The 21,196-nt window shown below is 35.8% G+C and overlaps 1 protein-coding gene across 4 annotated transcripts in view; it reads right to left on the reverse strand.

Moving 5' to 3' along the window:
• Nucleotides 1-21,196, reverse strand: part of CENPK (centromere protein K) — a 57,963-nt gene that overhangs the window by 1,587 nt on the left and 35,180 nt on the right. For 2 of the 4 annotated variants that reach the window (XM_053223417.1, XM_027041058.2), the window contains exon 11: nt 20,068-20,945. In XM_053223417.1, coding sequence (XP_053079392.1) covers nt 20,787-20,945 — 159 coding nt within the window. In that variant the 3' untranslated portion in view covers nt 20,068-20,786. Of the gene's footprint in view, nt 1-10,187; nt 10,237-20,048; nt 20,946-21,196 lie in introns of those variants that run through there. The other 2 variants (XM_027041071.2, XM_027041062.2) reach the window with 2 other exon arrangements.

A 21,196-nucleotide genomic window follows, 5' to 3' on the forward strand; every position in this document is an offset into this window, starting at 1 on the left:
ATTAAAAGAAAATCACTTCATGCATATAAAAGGATATTTGTAGTTAACTGGAAAATTAACTTACGTAGACTACTTCATTCCCTATGGTGCTAGAAATATTGGTTATTAAAATATATAAAACAACCACAACCATTGAAAACTCTATCTGTCTCTACAAGTTATTACATTGCTGAATCTTGGAAAAACTTATTCATTAGTCAACAAATATTCCTTTACTGTTTTTTTTTAAGTGATGTTATAACAGGGGTGCCTGGATGGCTCATTCATTTTAAGGCACCAACTCTCGATTTCAGCTCAGGTCATGATCTCAGAATGAGATTGAGCCCCTCATTGGGCTCTGTGCTGGTGGAGCCTGTTTGGGATTCTGTCTCTCCCTCTCACTATCTCCTTCTCTTTCTCTGTCCTCCCCCTTCCCCAAAATAAATAAACTTTTTAAAAAATGTTATAACAATATGGGGACACAGAATAAATTAACACAATCCTTGCCCTTCAGGAATTCATAATCCAAACAACAAAGAAAAAAATTCAAGGCAGACTGACATATGCCATAATAAAGTTATGAAAAAGTGTTAAGAGGAGATCAAATGAGGAAAATGATTTCTGAGTTAGAGGAGGATGGGTCAAGAAAATATTATTTAAAAAGTGGTATTTGGGATAGACCCTGGAAGATGAACACAATTTCACAAGTGAAACTGATAGGGGCAGTCATTGCAAATTAAAGAAATAGATTCCACAAAGTCTAGATGGCAAGAAAAAAATGGAAAATCATTTTAGGAATAATAGTAAGCTTGATTCCTATGGAGAAGACTAACAGGTATCATCTAGAAAGGTAGTTTAAGGTCAGACCAAAAATAAAGAGAACTTTAAATGTATGTTACTTTTAATAATCACAACAATCTTATAAAGTAGGTATTATCACCACTATGTCAGGCAGCCTGCAAGATGGCCCCAAAGATTCTGCCTCCTGATATCCACTTTTGTGTAATCCTCTTCCCTTGAGTAACTTGATCCTACCAATAGAATGTTGAGAAAATATCACTTCAGTGATTATATTACAAAAGATTCTGACTATCTAGTAGACTAGATTCTATCATTCTAATAGACTCTCTCCCTTATTGGCTTTGATGTGGCAAGCTGCCTTTTGGAGGAGTTCACATGGCAAGCCACTGAGAGTGGCCTTTACATAACCACTAGCAAGGAACTTAGGCCCTCAATGTAATAGCCTGTGAGAAACTGAATCCTACCCACTAATATGTGAGTTTAGAAGCAGATCCCTCCCCAGTCAAGCATTCTCTGATGATCTGAGTCCTTGCCAACATCTTGACTGCATCTTCATTGAAAGATCCTGAAGCACAGGACAAAGCTAAGCCATGCCCAGTTTCCTGAACCACAGAAACTGTGAGATAATAAATGTGTGTTGTGTTAAGCCACCAAATTTATGGTGACTTTTTTTGCTTTGTTTTGCAAGAATTGATAACTAATGCAGCTCTCAGCTTACAGATAAAGCAGTTGAAGCTCATAGTGGTCAGATAGTGAAAAAACAGCAGAGGCAAGAGTCATACAGAAGGTAATCTGTCTCTAAAGTCTAAATTCTTTCTACCATGTCATACGTACAATTTAAGGCACTCTAACTTAAATATTCAATAGCAGTTCCATAAAACCACTGTTAAATAATACATTCATAATAAATGGTATTAATTAATGTGAATAATTTTAAGCAACTTTATACACAATAATTGTTTCATCTCAAAATTTTATCTACAATGATTTAGGCAAGACATATGCTTACTCAAGCAAAAATCTATAGAGAGATTAAGTCACACCATTAGTCAATAGCAGTAAAGAATCTAGTTATCTTGATTCCTAATCTACTTAAATACAGTTTCCATACTCCAAACCTTCCTATGAGATATTGAAGTATAACTGTCACTTCTTGAACAAGATTCATCCTTCAGGGCTTTAATTTTTTTCAGAGCGTTTTGCCTAATAATGTCTGACATTAAATGAGAACCTCATATGCCTTAATTTTTCTTTAAGGAATATATAATTAACACATTTGAATTCATTTTCTATTAGTGGTGATATATTTGTATGAACCCTTCATTCTTTTTTCCCATTTTTCTGGGCTCAGAAACAGAGTTGTCTGGATTTAGGGAACAACTATTTTGCCCTTGAGAAATTTCCTGCTCTTCAGTTTTGTAACCTCCACTCTTACAATTATTAGCACTGTCCAGTAAACGCCCAAGTTAAGTAAGCCAGTAGCAATGAGAGAAAAAGTAGTATGTAACTACTTGGCCAGAAGTAGACTAACATTTGATTTAAGGACTTGTAGTAAAAAGCACATTTGGTGCATAGTAGAAAGAGCAGGAGCTTCAAAGTTAAACCAAAGCGACAATCTTGTTTCCACCCCTAGCCACAGTATCTGGCACATGGGCACCCAATAAATGTGAGTTTCTTTCTCCTTTCTTAAACGCTCCCTCACTCCCCACCTCAGGTGCCAGTGAAGGAACTTAAATAGTAAATAAATGAATTGGCCCAAGCTCAACTAAAATCAACAACAACTAACATATCAACCTCTCTTAGTTACCTACACAATAAAAATGAATGGTTAACCTACTTTCTGACACCTGCTGGAGAGGTTAATCTGGATATTATCAACAAATATGGATAAGCACTGACTTTTTCAAATATAGTTTCCAAAATTCACACTAACATTAAAATATTACATAATGGTCATAAATCATAATGTATTAACTCTTTACATTATATAGGAGAAGTGTTACTGTGTTGTGTAAAGCACAAAGGCTTTGAGTCCTGGCTTGACTCCAAGTTACTTAACCTCTCTGGATCTATTTCCTCATCAATAAAGCCATGATAATGGTATCTACTTTACAAAGACTTGTGAAGAGATTAAATTAGATTACACATGATATAAACCGTCCACACACTTCCCTTTAATGGCTAAATAAATATTAGCCCCCCTCTCCTCCCTATCTGAATCATCACTTTTCAAAGGCCTTCCTTCAAATATAGTTTCATGTTCCTCTTTCCCACCAATGTGTGGAATACTTAAATATAATGACAGAAATCAATCAATTCCATTGTATTGTCTTTTAGAGCAAATAATAAAGAATTTAGGTCATGATAACTGGGCTTACAAATAGTTTAAATTTGAAAACTTCCATTTTACTGTGATTTCACATATGTTCTTTTCCCTAACACAAATGTACCAGCCAGTAAAGTTAAGGGATCACTTACCTGCTTCCACAGATCAAAGCTATACCAGCTAAGTAGAAATCAGATCAGACAACTTGCTCTACAGTGACTCCTTTAGTAGTCTCCCTAGTTGAAGGGTACTTACTTGTCTTTTTCCTCTATCATCTTTGCTTCCTACTCAAGGGATCTGGGAGTAGCCAAGGTAATAATTTCCTCTCATGAACTATTATTATGGAGCTAAAGAACATGTAAAACATCCTACGCAACTTCTTTCATCCATTTTAACTCTGGTTGTTTATTTTAAGGCTGATTTGGTCTTCACAGAGGAACCAACAATACTATGCTCCCTTCACATATTTAACTTTTATATGTGAAAATTAACTTCTCATCTGCCATTTATTCTCTCAACAAACATTTAGTGTCATCTACTGAATGCCAAGGATACTGCTAAGCTGTAAGTACAAAGGTTCCCAGATCATTTATAAACTTTGTGAGATTAGTTTCCAAAAGTATAATTAAACACACTCAAAACTTACCTATCAAGAAAAGCAAATGCGCCAAAAGCAAAAACACAAAACATCATTCTACAAAAATCAAGCCCTAAATCACATATAGTCCCAAACTGTTTTTTTCCAGATGGAAAGTTAAATATAGCTATTACAAAATGTTGATAATCAAGTGTCTTTTGGTAGAGCCAAGAGAGCTATCCACCTTTTCCACCTTTTCTTCTTCCCCCAAGAAGGTGCTATTAACTTTCTTAATATGTAAGCTGTCTTTATTTTCTCATAAAAGTCATATACAGGGTAGGATTTGGCATAGAGGTCCATCTTAAACCACTAGTAGCTACTAGTGGTTGCTAAGGAAATGAAGAGGAAGTGGTAAGAGTAGACAAGAGTAGAAATTAATCTTAAACATAGTGGCCCAGACACGAAGAGTATTAAAATATTTCAAGTCTTGAGGTTAGAGGTTTTTCCCCTTGAGTATCACCAAAATATTAATACCACAAAGAGAGATTTCATTTGCTGCCATTTGTGGCAGATGAATGAATTTGATTTGTTTGAAATCAAGTTATTTCCCTCTATATGCTATTCTACAAAAATCCAAAACACCAATGATCATTTTTAAGCATGAAATTAATATAAACCAGAAATGTAGTTACCACTTTGGTGAAACATAGGAAAACAATTATTTCCAAAATTAATTTTCTCAATTTCCTTCAACTACACCAGTTTTATGTTACATTTCTTTCCCTGTCATGAATTTAGAAAACTGTCATTCGTACATTTTGGTCTAATCAACATAAGCTACAAACAGAAAGAAAGAAACAAAAGAAAAAAGAAAAAAGGGGAAAAAAAAGAAAATCAGCACAAGAAATTTGAATATGAAAGAAAATATTGAAAATCACACTCCACTGTCCTTTTAAAAGTTCCTAGCAATGGTTCAGTTTCCCCTTTCCTTGTCCATTCTGCACCCCCATCCCACTTCCCCCAGACAGAGGGTAACAGTCTGAGCTGCCCTGGTTGAGTTGATCCTAAAGTTAACATTCAGCAGCCCATTTCCAGACAGCAGCGCTAAATCTATTTGGATAAAACGCGTGTGACCCAGACAGTTGGCATTTGGCCCAAACGCGTTGCACCGGCAGCTCAAATAAAAACAAGAGTAAGAAACTCACTCTCTTGTTCCTTCTCAGTGCGCTTTTTCACTCTCTTTGCCTCTAGTACAACAAGGAAAGAAATTACCAAAGACAGGAATTGTAGTACACATTATCAAAAGGCACCTTTCCAAAAACCCCTCCAGCACTCCAACTGCATCCCCCAAATCCCTGAACTTTGATCCCATATACCATATAGACAGACATACCCAGATATTCAAGGCTCCGGAGGATTATGAGTCTAGCACGACGTCCCAAGTGGCCAAAAGTAAATCAAAAACACACGCTTCCATCTCTTTGATTAGCCTATTAAAAGCTTAACATATCCTAGAGCATCGGGGCTATAGCTAGCACATTAATTCTGCTCTCTGAGCCCAGGCATAAAATATGCACTTGTCTGACTGCTTAAGACACTGACATGAAACTATAAAATGCAGACGGTTTTTCTTAGAAATCAGTTTAAAATACACATCATTATTACTTTCCCAATCACTATTTGGTGATTAGTTAAAAGACCACGATCATCATAATCAAGTCATATTTCACAAAACATGTCTATCCATACAATAAACGTGTATTTTTGGCATCATAAAATACTTGCAAGACCCAGAATTCTCCAACTCCCGACTAGTCTGGAGTTAAAAAGATTTCTATCTGTAAAATGAGTTCAGTCAAGCTCACTCATTGCCATTAAAAACAGACACACACACACACACACACACACGCACACACACACACACACACACACACACACACAGAAAAAGTTTTCTACGCGCTATTCGGAAGACAAGCAAAGCACAAGTTTTAATTAAAAAAAAAAAACGGTTTCATTGAATATTGTTAAGTCTTCCTTACCGTTTTCATCTTCAAATTCTGATAAAAAGTAAGTTTCAAACAATAGAGATTGCACTGGACGACTCACGTACTCTCTCTGCTTTCTTTTTTTTTTTTTTTTTTTTTTTTCTGCCCCCCTTTGCAAAGCCACAGCAGTCAGTTACTTATTCTGCAGCCAGAATAAAACCCTATAGTCTGGCTAACCCGGGCTTTAGAGAACGGACTTTCCGATTTGGCAATAAAAGAGATGCCATCAACACATCCAGGCTATCATCCTGAGATGCTGCCTTTGCAAACCCCCTTTCTCTCTCGACCCCCCCTCCAAAAAAAGGAAAGGAAAAAAAGAAAGGAAGGAAGGGGGAAAAAAGGCTTATTGGGGGTGGAAGTGGTGCCCTCTCTTCCTGGACAGCTTAGTGCCTTTGCTATGCAAATAACATGTGAAGAGCATCAAAAGGTATCAAGAGAAAAGAAGACAAGAGGAGCAGGAAGGGCAGCAAAGTTTTGTTGAAGTAGCCCTAGATCTCACTACCGGCCCCCAGCCAACTTGAATTGCAGCAGGAGAAAATTTTGGCAGCTTTTCCTCGGAGGCAGAGCACACTGACGTCAGTCTGCAGATGTGCCGGGCTGCGTCGGGTGCGCATGTGTCCTGGGTCGTCACGTGGAGGGGGAGGGGAGGTAGAGGTACAATCGGGGTAACCAACTACCAGCCATTCAGAAGGGCTTAGACAATGTCAACTTTTCCACCCTGTGAATGAGAGAAATTCTGGCCCTTCTAAACTCAGTCCCCTACCCCACTCCGCCTCTTTTTCTTCCTCCTCCTCTTTTAAGAAATTCTAGCCTGGTTTGTGACTAGTTGTTTCTTGGAAAAAGGAAGGGGGAGGGAGAGGATGAATGACTTTAGATGAATTAGTGTCACTGTTAAGTTCTCTGGTTGCCTTCTCCGTGAATTTTTTTTTTAACTGCACACAACAAAAATATTAAAAGTTGCACATGAGTGTCTTTGAGGAAACTTACAGCACACTTAGATCAGTGGCAGATTTCAAAACTCAATAGCTACATGTGCATAAAATGCCTGTTTTTTCAATATACCTCAACAAGTAAAACTGCCACCAACAGGGAGAGTGGACTAAAGTAAACTAAGACCAGCACATTTTCCATCTGATTACCGACTTCAGGTTATGTGGGGCTTTAAAAAAAGAAAAAAAAAGTGGGGGAGGAGGGAGCGGGGGAAAAGAGAGAAGCTTGCATTATTTCCAGATGAGGGTGAGACTGGATGGTGTTTTAAAGTGCAACCGGGGAAAGCTACAAGTGGAGTGTATTTTTTTTAAGTCGGTACATTGAATGAAATCTCAGTGACTGCCCAAATGAAAATAAATCCAAAGTCAGACCCCCAAAAAAGGGGGGAAAAAAAACCAGGAACCCTGCTGCGATCTCAAGATAAACAAACACAACCTCAAAACTGGTTCTTCAAGCTTCCCAATCCCACCCTCCCGCCCACCCCCACACCACCCTCCACACCAGCTGCCAGTCCATACTTTAAGGAAGAAAACTCCACTACAACGTAGCACTTTCACTTTCATTTGCTGGGAGAAAGCCACTGGCATTAAACTGTGGGGGAAATGCCCAAATATGTTTTCCATGTCCTAAGCAAGCAAACAAAGTCTGGCACACAAATCGGGAACAGGAAAAAATGTGAAAATAGATCAGGACAAATGCTGCCTTTCAGCGGTGTAATCTGCTGCATCATTTATCTGTCTCTATGGTTGAGTGTAGGGTAGGGAGAGGTTTAAGAGTTTCCGAGGCTGGAGGGGGTGGGGGGGGGCGGTGGGCGGGGGAGCGGGGTATTGACGCCTTGAAATTCCAGTCGGTAGTTACCGCCAAGTCAATTTCCGATGGCCAGAACCAGAAAGGGGAATTGGACCGGAGGGAAGGGGGTGGGGAGGAGGACCTTTCTGAATACCCGCTCTTAAGTTTCAAGCTTCTGCTAACATTATTGCTCATTTGACATTTTTTTTTCTTCCTACACCGGAGGTAGTAGGTGTAATTCTTCTGGTGAATACATGAATAGTTGGCTAAAAGAAGGCATGAATCAGACTGAGAACGTCCAAGAATACAGTTATTTCCATTCTTTTTCTGAGGGTTGAAAGGGGAAAGCATCTGTCCACAGTCAATAGTCCTCATCTTGACCTTAATCAGTAGTATTTGGCTCAATGCCATTGAAAATGTAGAAATACATTCTGTGCTTGGCATTGACAGTTTTAAATAACGAGGATTCATATGGAGATAGATAGATGATAGAAGATTGATAGATAGATGTATTTGCATTAAAATACATGGATGACTAATCTCCTAGCAATAATTGTAAACACAAAAGATAAAAAGAGTGGGCACAGAGCTGTTTTTGCATGAAACTAACTTTTAAATAGTTGTGAACCTAAACGTTAATAAAAACAAAAAACAAAACAAAAAACTGGTATTAGATACAACCAGCACAGGAAACTAAAGTTAAGGTGTGAGTAGTATTATCTCTAGAAGTTATCTGGAAAGTTTTTGCTCTCAACTAAGAGTGGGCACAGAGCTGTTTTTGCCTGAAACTACCTTTTAAATAGTTATGAACCAAAACCTTAAAAATAAAAAAAATAGGTATTAGATACAGCCAGCACAGGAAACTAAAGTTAATGCGTGAGTAGTATTATCTCTGCAAGTTATCTGGAAAGTTTTTGCTCTCAACTAAGACAAACTGCCCTAAAAGTATCAACCTTGTAAAGGATAGGAGCATATTCATTGAGAAGTGGACATTGGCTAATTACTTATTCAAACAGTGCCATCCTGCGTCTAAAAAGAGTAATGAAAAATTTCCAACAGATCCCTTTTCTCCTCCAAATGACTAAGAAAAATATGAGTAAGGGAGAAAAATTATTAGCATGAGCAATGAAGTGTCAGTTTAACTTTATATGTGTGTCCATATGTATGTACATTTTAACTGCATTAAAGAAAATTCAAACATACATATAAGCAGAGCAATATATAACGAACCCCAAATTGTACATAATCCAGTTTTAAAAACTGTCAACACAGGACCAATTGTTTCCCATTACTTGCTCCATCCCACTGGATTATCTTGAAGCCAATCCCAGATAACATTTCACTGCATCCATTAAATATTTCTAAATAAAGTTGTACTTCTAAAATATAAGGACAAAAAATAATTAACCACTACTATACCACACTTACTCTTAAAACATTAATAATTCCTTAATTTCAGCAAATACCAGATGACCTCCCTCAACTGCAAATAAACGCTTAAAAATGCTGTATTGAAATCAGGATCCACATATCATTAGGTTAATCTATCTCTTTTGTCTCTTTTTTAAAAACTTTTTACTGAAGTAGAATATTCACACAGAAAAGTACATACATATATAAATTGATGAAAAATGTTAAGTCTAGGGGAACCTGGGTAGCTCAGTCAGTTAAGCATCTGACTCTTGGTGTTGGCTCAGGTCAGGAGCTCACGATTCCAAAAAAGGAATAAACAGAAAATTGAGAGAGGAAGGTAACTTGTATGTATGTATGGATAGATGGATGGATGCACACCATGTATGTATATATGTATTTTAGAGACTGAAAAATAGGAGCAAAGGCAGAAGAGTTTGAGAGCCCAAGAATAGAGACCGAGAAACTTTTAGAGGTAAGAACAGACTTTTAACTTACAATTTTTAATGTCTTAGCATGTAAATTAGATTTAATTTTTTTACTTAGTAACCAAGGAATTTCTTTGTTTTTCTTAATGTTTATTAATTATTTTTGAGAGAGAGACAGAGTGTGAGCAAGGGACAGGCAGAGAGAGAGGGAGACAGAATTTGAAGCAGGCTCCATGCTCCCAGCTGTCAGCACAGAGAGGGATGCGAGCTCAAACCATGAACTGTGAGGTCATGACCTGAGCTAAAGTCAGATTAACTGACTGAACCACCCAGGTGCCCCTCTTTTTTTTTTTTTTAAGTTTGTTTACTTCTTTATGTATTTTGAGAGAGAGAGAGAGCATGTGCAGCCATGCACATGCACACAAGTCGGGGAGGGACAGAGAGAGAGACAGAGAGAGAAAGAATCACAAGCAAGCTCTGCGCTGTGTGCACAGAGCCTGACTCCAGCCTTGATCTCACAAATAGTGAGATCATCACCTGAGCTGAAATCAAGAGTCAGACGTTCAACCAACTGAGCCAGCCAGCTCTCCAAAACGAAGGCATTTCTTAAAATTAGACTGTTTGCTTGTATTTTCAGAAAAATGAGATGAATTCTGATTTTATGCTTGCTTGGAATTACTAAAATGAATTAAATCTACAAAAATGTCAACATGAATAAATTATATAACTGGAAGTTGAAATGCTTCAATAGGGTATGTTGATCCAAATTGGGATAAGATGTACATAATATTGTGCAATTTATATAAACTTAATAGTACAACAAATATATATGTCAGACTTACAAAAGCATTCATGGGAAGAACATAGAGTATCTTGAACATCATAATTAACCTGGGGGAGAAAGAAAAGAACAAAATTAAGGAGCACAAAGTGGTATCAACTAAATCTATAAAATTTTATTTGAAAAATAAAACAATTGGAATCATCATAAAATGTTAATGTCGGCTAATTCAATGTATTGAGTGTATGTGAATCTCTATTATCTATTATTTTAATCTCTGTATTGTGGGAATAATTCACAATTTTACAAAAAGAAAGAAAGATTACTGTTATTTGTTATTACAATTAATCTGGCAATTTCTGAAATTTCAGAGGCAAAACAGCTTTAACTACTTATTACTTACTTACTTATTTACTTTTTTATTAGCATATGGGAGCAATAGCAGAAAGAAAAAAACAGATTGAAAAGAGTGAGTGTAATCAATGGTTTATAACCATACTATACAATATCTAATATTCAAAAAAGAGAAGATGAAGCTAAAGTATATTACTGAGATAAAAATAAAAACCCCAATATGCTAATAAGTGCCACTCTTTAGCATTGTGCAGAAGGCTAAGAAGTAACAAAATATAAGGTTCCTTTCCTCAATAAATTCATAAATTGGGAAACAATATGAAAGTGTGATAAGGGAAAATGCAATACACTACATAATTTAGTGACACAAATGATAGAGCTTCAAATGATAGAGAACTCAGTAAAGTCCACCTAAGGATTTTTCTGACATCCATGTTGCCATTCTGGTGGTCAGTTTTGTGGTTCTTGAACTCCCAGCAACATTCAATTGAATCAATCACTCCCAACTTCTGGAAATACTGTACTTTTCTAGTTTTTGTATGACTGCATAGTCCTTTCTCCTCCTCTTCCCAGTTACTAAATAGTAAAATGCCCAGGAGTCAGTCCCGATACCCATTCTATTCTTTATCAACTGATTTTTTCCTTTGATTAATGTATGCTTTTCCTTGACTTTAAAGACCATCTATACGCCAATGACTCTGAGAGCTAAATGTCTACTTGGCTGTGTCTTACAAGGCAGTACAAACTTCTTGTGATATACAGAATTAGACATGTTCGTCTGTCTTTTCCATGCAGCAAATGGAACCACAATTCACCAAGTCTCTAGCCAGTATGTTTTTTTCAGTCCACTTTTCAATTTTCTTAACATGCATTCTTCATATAATGTGCCAAGCTTTAGTGGGAGAAATAGGGAGAAGTGTGTCTATTTCACCTTAGCTGGAAACTAGAGTTCCTCTCTGCTATAGTCTGAATCTTTGCGTCACCCTCAAAATTCACAAGTTGAAATCCTAATGCCCAATGTGATGATATTAGGAGGTAGAACTTTTGGGAGATGCTTAAGTCAGGAGGGTAGAATCCTCATAAATAGAATTAGTGTTCTTATAAAAGAGACCTTACAGAGATCCCTCCCCCTTCCACCATGTAAGGACATAGTGAGAAGGCACTAAGAGCAAGAAAGAAGACCCTCACCTGACCATGCTGGCACCCTGATAGCCGATTTCCAGCCTCTAGAACTGTGCCAAAGGAATTTCTGTTGTTTATAAGTGCCCAATTTGTGGTATTTTGTTACAGAGCCTGAATGGATTCAGATTCTATCTCCTTTATTGTTAAAACATTGTCAAAATATTTATTCTCTATTGTGAAGTGTCTGTTAACTTTTTTTACCAGGATAATTTTTAACTGGGATGAATGTCTTCTATTTATTGATTTTGGGGGTACACTATATATTTCAGATTTAAGTCCTTTGTTGGATATAGATAGTCTAAATATCTTTCCCCATTCTATGGATTACCTTCTAACCCTTTAAAGGAAGACAGAGTTTGTAGATAGAAATTCCTAATTCTAAGATAGTCTATTTTAACTTTTTTTCTTTGATTTTTAGGACTCTTTGTATGCTCTAAGAGAGATTTTTGACTACTTGCTTCACTTTTTTTCTTTGAAAAAAGCAAACATAGTTTCTTTATAACATGCAATTGTCCTGAAGCAAAAACAGCCCTTTGTCTTACTGCCATTCGACAATAAGAATACATATCATGGGGGTGCTTGGGTGGCTCAGTCGGTTAAGCATCTGGCTCTTGGTTTCGGCTCGGGTCATGATCTCACAGTTCATGAGCTAGAGCCCCGCACTGGGCTCTCTGCTAACAGTGTGGAGGCTGCTTGGAATTCTGTGTCCATGCCCCGCTCTCACTCTCTCTCTCTCTCTCTCTCTCTGCTTTCTCTCAAAACAAATAAACTTAAAAAATATATATATATATACATGCTCCACTCAAAATGAACACTTTACACCCTAAAATAAGAGGGAAATCCAACTCTGTCTTCAAAAAACCTTAAGTATTTTTGCATAAATTAACTTTCTACCAAAAGTTCATTCCTTACTTCTGATTCCTAAAGATACATCACAACTTATGTGCATATAGTATATGGTAACAATGTGGAAAAACTGCTATTCTTCCCACCATGAACATGCTAATACAAACTTGGTATCTTGTAGGGATTTTTCCTTTAGGCATAGGTTGTATTTATTGTTTGAATAACCAGATGTTCTGAAGTAGAAATCCTTGCAACATCTTTTCCGGAAACAATTTCTTTCTACATTTCTTCCTTTCATTAGCTGATATTAAATAAAGTTATGTGGTTCTTTTATCCCCCATCCTCCGAAGTTAACTTCTCTTCTTGAAGTATACCTGCTACGAGTTTTTTTAGGGAGAGTACGCAGTAGGAAAGGTTTTTAGTTTTTATGTCAGAAAATTTGTTTTTTCCTCATTCTTGAATAATAGTTTAGCTTATTATGGAATTCTAGGCTGATGACCTTTTTACCACCCTCAGCCTCACCATCTGTTGTTGCAGATGAAAGATATGATTGCTATTTCTATCTTACTAAACTATCTTTTCTCTTTAGTACCTTTAGTATTCTCTTTCTCCTTGATATTTTGCAAACGATTTCATGCTGTGGTTTTACCTCTATTTATCTTGCACAGAATTCAGTGAGCATCTTTTTCTGAACGCTTCTGTTGTTCTGCATACTGAAGATTTTTCAGCTATTATGTACTCAAATATTACGTATTCAGCATTCTCTCTATTCTTTAAGAAGGTTTATGTTGGTGGAGTTCCTCAGTTTGTCCTCTATATCTCTTATTTGCTCTTCATAATTTTTATCTTTTTATCTTTATGGATGAATTCTTCAAATTATCTTTCAATTTATTAAATCAATCTCTGACTCAATCCAGGTAAGAGTTTATCTCAGTTATAGAATTATATTTAAATTATATTAATCAGGTATGGGACTTTGTAATTAATTCCTTTTCATAGCCAAATGTTCTTTCATTTGTTCCTATTTTTGTGTTATAATTTCTAGCTTTTTTAGATGAAAAATTTCTCAAACAACCTCAAAATACACATTTTAAAGTCTTCATCAGATTGTTCCATAAAATTAATTTCACTGAGAGTCAATGTTTCATTGTTGGATGTTGCTACTAGCTAGGATACCTTCAGTTTCAAGTAACATAAAAAATCTGTCTCAACTTACTTAAACCAGAAGGAGAATTTATTATCTTATATATCATGTTCCCTAGCAAAGCACCTCTAGGGTCAACTAATTCACTAGCTCAATAACATTATCAGAATTTGTTCTTTCTCTTTTGTGACTCTGCCATACTAAATACGCCAGATTTGTCCATGGCAGCTCTACTTATGGTTACAAAATGGCTAAACAGTTCCAGATGTTCCATGCGGACCCAGTAACATCCACCAGAAGAAGTCATCTCCTCCTGTATATTTTTTTAATCAGTAAAAAAAAAAAAAATATATCTATCCCAAAAGTTCCTCAGAAGACATATATATTAAGTCAATATTGCACCAAATGTATTCTTAAATAAATCACTAAGAAGGGGATACAGACAACCATGTTTGGTTTAGCTAAATACATGGCTCTGTAGACAAGAGTGGATTACCCAAACAAAATTTAGTTCCCTTAGAAAGTAGGAAGATGCAAAAAATAAAATCTGTTGCTCTGGCTCTTTGCATTAAATTCCTTCATTTATTTAACATTTTTGTTTGATTGGTCACTTTACTAGGAAAACTGTTATGTTTATGGTTTGTCATTTTTATTCTTTTCCTCACCCTTTACTTTGACCCCCTTTTACGTAGGAGTTTTAAAATTGCTTTAGTCTCTCCCATCCCCAAGTCCATAAGCAGTTATTATGGTGTTTTAGCATCTCCATGATAAAATTATTTATTACTATATAATAAAATAATCCAAAAGTTAATGGCTTAAAACAATAACCATTTATTTTTTTGATAGTTTCAGTGTTTCAGAAATTCAGAAACAGCTTAGCTGAAGAGTTCTGGCTCAGGGTCTCTCATGAGGAGGCTGTCAAGATTTTGGCCAGGGTTAGATATCTGAAAGCTGAAAATGGTTTACTTACACAGCTGAGACAGAGTGATGCTTTGTTCGCAGAAGACCTCAGTTTCTGCTCCTATGAGCCTCAACACAAGCTATTTGAGTGTTCTCATATCATGATGTCAAGCTTCTTCAAGAACTTGGCAATCCAAATGAGATCAAGATAGAAGAGGCAATGTCTTTTATGATCTAGCCTTCGAAGCTGCACACTATCTCTTTGCCATATTCTATTGGTCACAGAAACCAACACTGACACAATATGTGGAGGTGGGGCCACCCAAGGACATGAATACCAGCAGAGGAGGATCATTTATCTTGGAGACTGGCTATTACACTATCCAAGCAACACTGGGTATTTAAATATCCCCACTTACTTCCTGGCCATAAAGCTGTATCTTTGCATCGTTGCCACTTTCACTTTCTCACACTCACAGCTTTATAATCTTCAGTAGTTTTTGTTTTAGATCTCCTTTCACAAGGTTTTGACTGTGAAGAGACTCACTCAAGCCCTTAGCTTTAATGAGAGACCTTGATTCTAGTCCTCCTTCTCATATGGAGAAGTTTTAATATTCATTTCCAAGAAAGAACCAAAATCTCATATTCACTAAGTTGCTTCTAAACCCAGAGTCATTTCCACTCACAGCTATTTCTCTTCTGATTGCTGATCTTCCAATGTTTATCTAGTTTTTAAGTCTTGTTATTTTTCCTTGTTTTCTTCTAAATTTTATCAATGTCACATGTTAAAATAAAGAGTATACTAATGTGAGAACTCATCACTTTGAAGCCTTATTTTTTTAGCTTTTTAAACTGATTCAAAAGTTGCAAAAATAGTACAGAGATTTCCCATATATCTCTCATCTGGCTTCCCTCAGGTTAACATCTTATATAACTGCATTAAAATTACTGAACCCAGGAAACTACTGCTGGTATACTACTATTAACCAATTGTAGACTTTACTCAAATTTCACCAGTGTTTCTACTATTGCTGTTTTTCTCACCCAGGAGCCTGTGTAATACTTGTAAATTATGTATCTGATAAAGGACTTGTTTCCAGAATACATAAAAACTCTCAAAACTCAGTAGGATGAAAGACAATCCAATTTCAAAATGGGCCAAAAGTCTCTCTACGCTTTATAGACCTTTTTCCATTCCTTTATGCTTAGCCCTTCTGAATTACTTTGTTTTAGGTATGTTTCCTATATACTGCAGTTGAATTCTGCTTTGTGAGTCAAGGAGATTCTCACTGTTAGGACTACTATGTTTGGTCTCTTATCTGTATTAGGAAAGATAGTCCTCCCGAGGACATGATCGATGATTCTTGCACGCTCTTGCTGACCACAAAACTACCCATCTTTTGACATTGAGTACTTTCTGAACTGGTCATATTGGCAACTAACTATGTCAAGGTAACCACAATGTGACAATGCTTTAAGTACTTGCTCTCCATTGAGGTCTGCCTTGTTTGCGGCTTGCTACAGACGACGCTCAGCATTCTCCTCCTGGTCTTCTCAGCCATGGCAAAACTCACTGCAGGTGTAGTCTCCACCCAGCTCCATCACATTGCTCTGTGGGACTTGGAGATAAAGAAATCCAGTACAACAATGCTGATGCTCTTGTTTGCAGTGCTGTAATAAACTGTTTTGCTCTAATACATTTAATCACATGTACTTTCAGCATTTATGGAGGTGTAAGAAGTTAATTCCTTGCCTCTAATGTAAGACTGGGGCTCTTCCCAGACACTATGATATTTTTAAATTATGTGAATTTTGTTATATTTCTTTCTTTCTCTATAAAATAGGTAATCTTTGTTCTTTTGTTAAAATTTTTTTCTGAAGGTGCCTGTGTGGCTAAGTCAGTGAAGTGTCTGACTCTTGATTTCAGCTCAGGTCATGATCTATTTCTTTTTGCAGTTCTATCAGTTTTTGCCTCACACACTGTGATGATGTTGTTAGGTGCATATATATTAAAGACTATTATGTCTTCTCAGAGAATTGGCAGTTTTATCAACATGTGATGTTCCTTGTAAGCCCTGGTCATTTTCCTTGCTCAGAAGTCTTCGTCTTAAATTAATAAAGTCCTGGTTTCTTTTGATTAGTGTTAGCATGGTGTATCTTCCTCCATACCTTCACTTTTAATCTATCAGGGTCCTTATATATCAAATGAGTTTCTTGTAGAAAACACAGAGTCTGAGTCTTGTTTTTTCATCCACTTTGACAGTCCTGCCTGGATTGGTGTATTTAGTCCATTCACATTTAAAGTGATTACTGATATACTGGATTAATATTTGCATATTTGTTACTGTATTCTATGCATTGCTTTTGTCCTCTCTGTCTTCCATTTTCCTGCCTTCTCTCATTTTAACTGAACATTTTACACAATTCTACTTTTTCTCTTGTCTTAGCACATCAATTATACTTAAAATATTTTTAGCAATTGCCCTAGAGTTTGCAATATACACTTACAATTAACCCAACTTCACCTTCAAATAAAGAATGTTCTAGAGAATTGAAAAATACAATTCTTGGTAAAAGCAACAAAGAAGCAAACTAATGAAAACACTAACTTAAAAAGATAGATGCAACCCTATGTTCACTACATCATTATTTATAATGGCCCAGACATGAAAGCAACCTAAGTGTCCATCAATGTATGAATGGATAAAGAAAAGATGGTATAGGGTGCCTAGGTGGCCCAGTTAGCTGTGTCCGACTTCGGCTCAGGTCATGATCTCATGGTTTGTGAGTTTGAGCCCCGCATCAGGCTCTGTGCTGACAGCTTAGAGCCTGGAGCCTGCTTTGGATTCTGTGTTTTCCTCTCTCTCTGCCTCTCCTCTGTCTCCCTCTCTCTCAAAATAAAAAACATTAACAAAAAAATAATAAGAAAAGGTGGCATATATATATATATATTATTCATCCAAAAAATGAATGGAATTTGCCATTTGCAACAATGAGGATGGACCCTGAAGACATTATTTTAAGTGAAATAAGTCAGAGAGAAAAACAAAGACAAATACCATATGATTTCACCTATATGTGTAACCTATAAACAATAACAACAGGGGTGCCTGGGTGGCTCAGTTGGCCAAGTGTCTGACTTCAGCTTGGTCATGATCTTGTAGTTTTTGAATTTAACCCCTGCGTTGGGCTATCTGCTGTCAGTCCAGAGCCTGCTTTGGATCCTCTGTACCCCCCTCTCTCTGCCCCTCCCCCACTCATGAGCATGCCCTCTCTCTTTCAAAAATAAATAAACATAAAAAATACAATAACCAAAACAAGCTCATGGATACAGAGAACAGATTGGTAGTTGCCAGTGGCAGGGAATGTGAAGTGGGAAAAAAGGGTGAAGAGTGTCAAAAGGTACAAACTTACAGTTTTAAAACAAAGAAGTCATGGGGATATAATGTACAGTATGGTGACTATAGTTAATAATACTGTATTGCATATTAAAAGTTCTTGTCACAAGTAAAAAAAAATTGTTAACCCTGGTGACAGATGATAACTAGATTTACTGCGGTGATCATTTGACAGTATACACAAACATCAAATCATTTTGTTGTACACCTGAAACTAATAAAATATATGTCAACTATAACTCAATTAAAAAAAAATCATATTGAGGGGCACCTTGCTGGCTCATTCAGAAGAGCATGTGACTTTTGGTCTCGGGGTCATGAGTTCAAACCCCATGTTGAGTGTAGAGATTACTTAAATAAGTAAAACTTTAAAAAATCATATTGAAATAGTTGTCAATATATTGAAAAACAAATCTGTGTTATAGAAATATATGTGCTTATTTATTAATACATAAATAAGATCAAGTATCTTGACTTCAAAGTATTGATGTACATAAATGTTATTTAGAGACACTTAAATATAATATGTGCTGGGGGAAGGGGCACAACTGGGTGTATCAATTGGTTAAGCCTCTGACTCTTGATTTCAGCTCAGGTCTTGATCTCAGGATAGTGAGTTCAAGCCCTGCATTGGGCCCCTTACTAAGTGTGGAGGCTATTAAAAAAAAAAAAAAAAAAAGTTATGGGGGAAAAAAGAAGTTAACTAATAGCTAAATAAACTAAAAAGTAAATTAAGGAAAATAGGGAATCAGAAATGTTAACATAGACCTACAACCACATAAAACTTATCTTAAGTCTCAAAAGGGTCATATTCAACTGGGTTGAATTTTCAACCGAACAGATATTTAATTTCTCCAAAATCAATCCGTGCATACACATCAACCAATAACAAAGTTAAGTATATTTTCTGGTAGACTAAAACAATTTGTTTTTAATTTTTTCTTTTCTTCTTTTTTGAGGGCGTGTGTGCACATGCACACACGGAGCAGGGAAGCGCAGAGGAGAGAGAATCTTAAGCAGGCTACATTCCCAAAGACATGGAGCTAGATCTCAGGACCATGAGCTCATGACCTCAGCTGAAATCAAAAGTCGGATATTTAACCAACTAGCCACCCAGGCACCCCATCAATTTTTTTGTTTTTAAATTAGGCTAACATCACCATCTGATGTGGGAAAGCTAGAATGTGGTATTACTTTCTGATATTTTGCATTATCATATTTAAGAGTCAGTAAAATTAAAGCAAATTATAAACCTTAATAGATTCCAGGGATTATCTTAAAGCAGTGAAAAGTAAAAATACATAATGGTCTTCAGAACTTAAAACACTTTCTCCAACATACTCAAAACCATAGACAGCTTACAAGGGCTGTAAGTTTAGATGGAATACAAATCAAGACAATTCTACTATAACTTACTTTGTTTATAACTGATATCAAAAGTGGGCAAATAATCTTGGTAAAAAGCCTGGGTCAAGTAAAGTGAGATGTAATCATCATAGTTTTCCTTAAAGTCTTACACAAGATATTGCACTAAAAAAATCCTAACCAATATCTTTATCAGTAAAATGTGAATGAAGATTTGCCCAATAAATCAAGATGTTTACTACTTTATTTCTTTCTGTAATCTGCAACACAAAGAAGTTCATGGACAACAGTACTATCTACTTTGTAGAATTATTGTCAGGGTTATACTGACTGAACCATTTCTCCCTTCTCCAGTAACTTCAAGGACTAAAAAGATGCTCATTCCTTTGACTCCCAACTTGACTATTCTAGCAAGGTACTTTATATGTCATCTTCCCGTAAAAGAACTTACATTCTCTAAAATTTAACAGTATTTCTATTCTCTCTAAAAGGTGTAAGATATACTTGGAGGAGTATTTGCTTACTTTAAAAAAGATGAAGTATTGAAGGTAAGCAAGAAATGTGGATAAACAGCAGACCGCATTTTCAAATATAAAAGTACACACTACATCCGCTTAGAAAATTAATGGTACTAAAAGCATGTGGAATTCTCTAGTTTAGATTATATGTAATCTTGAATGAGTCCTATAATATCCTCACTTTTCTACCTATGAAAAAGTCTATTTAATTTATTAAAATATCATGCCACATCACCAAAAAAGGTAGAGAGACTTTTAGACCAAAGAGTTTTATTTACAGAAAGGTCATGGAGAATTAACAAAATTTTATGGACACAATTTTGTTAGCAATAATAAACAGAAACAGCACGGTTTAATATATATCACTTGTTATATAATACATATTAAGATATAGTTTTCATGCTACACTTATCCATTAGTTTCTGTTCCAATTTTTAAATCTAGAAATAAGGCAATACACATGGAACAGACTTACTACATGCTTTTAAATTACGATTCCTTCTATATCAGATATTGTCAATTTTAAAGCCATCTACAAATTAAATGGCCTTTCCATTATAATTGCTAAATTTTGAGATATAAGCTCCAAATGGAACTCAAAATACATAAAATAAACTGTCACAAATTCAAAAGGAAAACATTACAGTAACAGTATCATAAACTAACAAAGAATACTGCAGAAGTAAGATACATCAAAAGTTTATTATGATTAAGTCTAGAATGTTTTTTACTTGCATTCTTTTCCATCGAGTTGAAAACACCAAGGTACTAATTGAATGTTAAGGGACCATTTACAAATTGTAGGTGGCATGTGTCATTTTATGGATGAAAGGAAGAGGGACTATGTGCTTTGATTTGCAAATAATGTTCTTTGTCCAAGTAATCCTCAGTGTTTCCATTATCCTTGAATGACAAGATTCATTAAGTACTGTGTGAAAAAAGAGACCATCCTTTTACTGATGGAAGGCTTCTAATCTTATTTGGGTTGGATCTTCTGGATGTCTCAAGGCAATTCCATTACGCAGGAGCAGCTCAATATATGGTGGCCAAAAAGAATCACTAATTTTGACATATGGATCATGTGGAACATCAAATAATCTATTTAAAAGAATCTAGAAAAAAATACCGTTCATAATACCTTAGTAAAAAACTGATACAGCTATAATAAAACATTAAAAATTTGTTTACCAAAGAATGTTGATCTCTTTTCTCTTTGAATAATTGCTTGTCATAATTTCCATGTATTAACTTAAATAAGCGATTTTCTTCCTTTTTAAAAGTACTACATATTAATAAATGGAAACATGTTTAAAACTGTGTACAGATTTCTGCAACTATGTGGAAAGAATCCTTAAACTCACAT

The sequence above is a fragment of the Acinonyx jubatus genome, chromosome A1 (assembly GCF_027475565.1).
Source record: "Acinonyx jubatus isolate Ajub_Pintada_27869175 chromosome A1, VMU_Ajub_asm_v1.0, whole genome shotgun sequence".
Taxonomy (NCBI): domain Eukaryota; kingdom Metazoa; phylum Chordata; class Mammalia; order Carnivora; family Felidae; genus Acinonyx; species Acinonyx jubatus.